This window comes from Mus pahari, chromosome 15 (assembly GCF_900095145.1).
Source record: "Mus pahari chromosome 15, PAHARI_EIJ_v1.1, whole genome shotgun sequence".
Lineage (NCBI taxonomy): Eukaryota > Metazoa > Chordata > Mammalia > Rodentia > Muridae > Mus > Mus pahari.
Window position 1 is genome coordinate 52192941 of NC_034604.1, and position 3365 is coordinate 52196305.

General features: G+C 53.3%; 1 protein-coding gene across 1 annotated transcript in view; it reads right to left on the reverse strand.

Moving 5' to 3' along the window:
• Window positions 1-2597, reverse strand: part of Fbn2 (fibrillin 2) — a 205113-nt gene extending 202516 nt beyond the window's left edge. Inside the window, exons 1-2 of the mRNA XM_021214571.1 lie at window positions 2203-2597; window positions 1285-1367 (exon numbers count right to left, since the gene is read on the reverse strand). Of these exons, the coding sequence (XP_021070230.1) occupies window positions 1285-1367; window positions 2203-2456 (337 nt within the window). The 5' untranslated portion in view covers window positions 2457-2597. The remainder of the gene's footprint in view (window positions 1-1284; window positions 1368-2202) is intronic.
• Window positions 2598-3365: the final 768 nt, after the last annotated feature.

The following is a 3365-nucleotide window of genomic DNA, read 5'->3' on the forward strand; positions in this document are numbered from 1 at the left end:
TCTCTCTCTCTCTCTCTCTCTCTCCATCCTTCCTTCCTTCCTTCCTTCCTCCTTCCTTCCTTCCTTCCTTCCTTCCTTCCTTCCTTCCTTCCTTTCTTTTTTCTTTTTTTGCTTGATTACTAGAGGTTGTGGGATTTTTGGATAGAAGGGAAAGAGAAAACCAGTCTTCACAATAAAACTGCAGACTTCTGTCCTTTTAAAGAACAGAAAAGAACATTTAGGGTCTGTGTTAAACCCACAAAACCAATAAATACAGAGCTGGAGATGCCACCATACCCACAATGCCCTTGGCTAGGGCAGCTTGCCTTTTTGCTGTTCACAGTGACATAATTATCTTTCCGCTCCAGAACACCAAGGTCAGTCTAAAGTCAAGATGGACTGTAAATGCATGTGCTGCCTGTGACCTGGATGTCCTCCAGAATGGACAAATGTGTCTGGGCTACAAAAACACACAGGGAAAGACCTATCACACATCACCTCAGGAGACTGAAATAAGACCTCTCTGGGTCCTTGATCATAACCCAAGAAACTAACGAGCTGTCTGTCTGCTTAGAACTTGGAGACCCGCATATATACACTTTGAAATATTTTTTTTTTAAAACTACTACTATTACTGCTAATAATTCCAGCCTGTAAGTTCTGACACACTGACATTATCGAGGTGTACGAGTCACATCTGAGAAAACATACTGTCCACTATAAGATTTGGTCTGTGGGAATTCTAAGTTTAACTGTCCCCTCACACACAAAAAGAGTCAAGCAACTTAGATTATTTCTCTTGAAAACAAAACAATTCTTTTAACTTTAGGTCAGTTCAGAAATCTGTGAGAATACTTTAAAAATCTTTGCCATGTGGCCGGCCACTAAGAACAACCCAGAGGTGAGAATGTGGTATAAAGACATAAAACTGATTTTCTGGTGGCCAACCTAAGAGTCCAAGCATGACCATAGTGACACTATGATCTTACCTGGAATTTTAAAGAGGTTATGTTCTGTTATCTAGGGAATAGCACCTCCCCCCGTTTGTGTCAATACACATAAATGATAAACCACCCAAGGGAGCATTATAAAACCTTCATCTATGTCTGCCTTGCAGGTTTGTTAATGAAGTCTCAGCTGACTCGGGTTCCTTCCCACCACAGAGCTCTCATTACCAGGGTGGTGTGACCAATGCCTTTGTACAGGCAAGCTAGTGTTCAAACACTGAGTGTAAGGTCAGCCCTGAAATGGAGCCCAAGTACACTGCGCTGCTGCCTTAGACTGTGTGCCTTGCCCAACACTCACGGACAATGCATTGATTTCCTCCAGGGAGCGTCTTCCATCCTGGGCAGCAATAGGAGTGGAATCTAGAACCGCACACGTTGGGCCTGCAGAGGACAAACACGGTGACACGCGTAAAGTTGGGTGCAGCAACACAAAAATGCCTTCGGAAGCAAAGCCAGAGCGAGTACAATTCAGGGCGTCGAACAAATCAAAGCTCTACTTCACATTTGGGGGGTTTGGGAAGCAGATGGGTTAGAAGCTGGAATGGGGGAGAGTCCGGAACATCTAAACATGCCCTTTCATCTGCTCTCTTTTTCTTGCCCTTTTAAACCGGGAAAAGAAGAGAAACACATAATTTACTGCTTTTCTAGCATCTGGATACTGAGAACAATAGGAGCACTCCGTTCGAAAATCCTTGCCCTTGATCCCAAATCCATTCCTCCTTGATTAACGTTGTCCCTGGCTCTCAAGTGTCAAGGAAGGCTACTCAGAAGGTGGAATGCAGGAGCTGGCGATTGGAGAACCAGCCTCTACCCTCGCACACATCCTCAAACAAAAGGCTCTAGAGCTGCGCCCCCGACGGTGGGGAGCAGGCAGGCTGGGGGGGGGGGGGCTAGAGCAGGGCAGACCCATGTCCGCTTTCGGCCTGACACTGAGAAACTTTCCCAGAGTCCCAGACGTTGCACATGCTCTGCCATCCACAACCAAAGGCCCGATTCCCCATCGCCAGCCAGCAGAAGCACCCTAGGGAGGGTGTTCCGCAGGGGAATTGAGGCGTTCGGGAGAAAAACGAGGGGCACTCCTGGAGCTCTGAGGGGTCTTTAAGTGTCCTCGTGGAGAGGACAGCGGCTCTACCCGTCAGCAGTACAGTCAGGGAGGGCGTGGAGTAAAGGGAAGCCTAAGTCCCCGCATGAGCCAGCCCGCCCGCCGCCCACCTACCCTCGGAGTATTTCCTGCTGTCCTCGCCTGCGGACCCGGCTCGCCGCTACCGCGCCCTCGTCCCGGTACTCAGGCCCCGCGAAGCCACCTTCGGAGCCCGCTACTGCGGGTCGGACCTGTTGCGGGGGCGGCTGGGGCCGGAGCGTCTTTGGTGGCGGAGGCTGGGGCTGGCCATCTGTGCCCTGCGCCCAGAGCGCCACGCAACCCAGCCACACGAAGTAGGGCTGGAGACACAACCGCCGCCGTCTCCCCATCGCCGGCGCCAAGAGCGCGCGGAAGGAGGCCCGCGGAGAGAGCACTGTCGGAGACCAAATCCGCACGGCCCACTAAAAATAAAGTCAGGGTCTGACCACCCTTCGTCAGCTCGCGGGACTCCCTAGGCTTGCGGTGTCCTAGTGTAGAGGGACGAAGCGTCAGCTCCTGACCGGCAGCGCACGGGGCGCGGGATCTAGCGCAGGGGGCAGCGAGGCGCGGCGGCGATGCAGACGGCAGTCCCGCGCGGTCCACGTTGCATCCCCCGGGCCACTGCCCCGAGCGACTCCAGGACCGCCAGCGGGTGGGGGCGGGAAATTACAAAAGTAACCCGAGCAGCCGCGGCATAAAGTTACAAAGAAAGCGGACCTCACAAGGGAAAAAAAAAAAAAAAAAAAAAGTATCTGAGTGAGGGGACTAGGGCTGAGGAGAAGTGCTCTGCCTTCCACAGTGTACTTACATGTAGCAAATAAAGAAAAAAAACAAAAAAAAAAAAAAAAAAAAAGAAAGGAAAAAAAAAAAAAAAAAAAAAAGGAGGGGGTGGGGGTGTGCAGAGGGTGAGCGGATTCCCGTGCGCTCCGGGCACAGATCCTGGAAAGCTGCAGAAGTCACCAAAGGAAACAGGCTAGCGAACAAAAGTCACCCCCAAAAGAAGAGGAGGGTCTCCTCGGGGCTCGTTTGGGGCAGCTAGGCGCTGGCGGTGGCAGCACAGCCCGGCGGAGGTGCGCGGGGGCCGGGGCGAGCGGCTGGCGGGAGGGAGGGTAGGAGGCTGGACGCCGGGGTAGATGCCGCGGAGGAGGGCGCGGCGCCGGGGTTTTAGAGGCCCGGCGGGGCGCGGGGCGGGACGGCGGGCGGCGGCTGTCAGAGGGGGCCGGGGCGCAGCGGTCCACACGTGGAGCGCAGCCGGGACC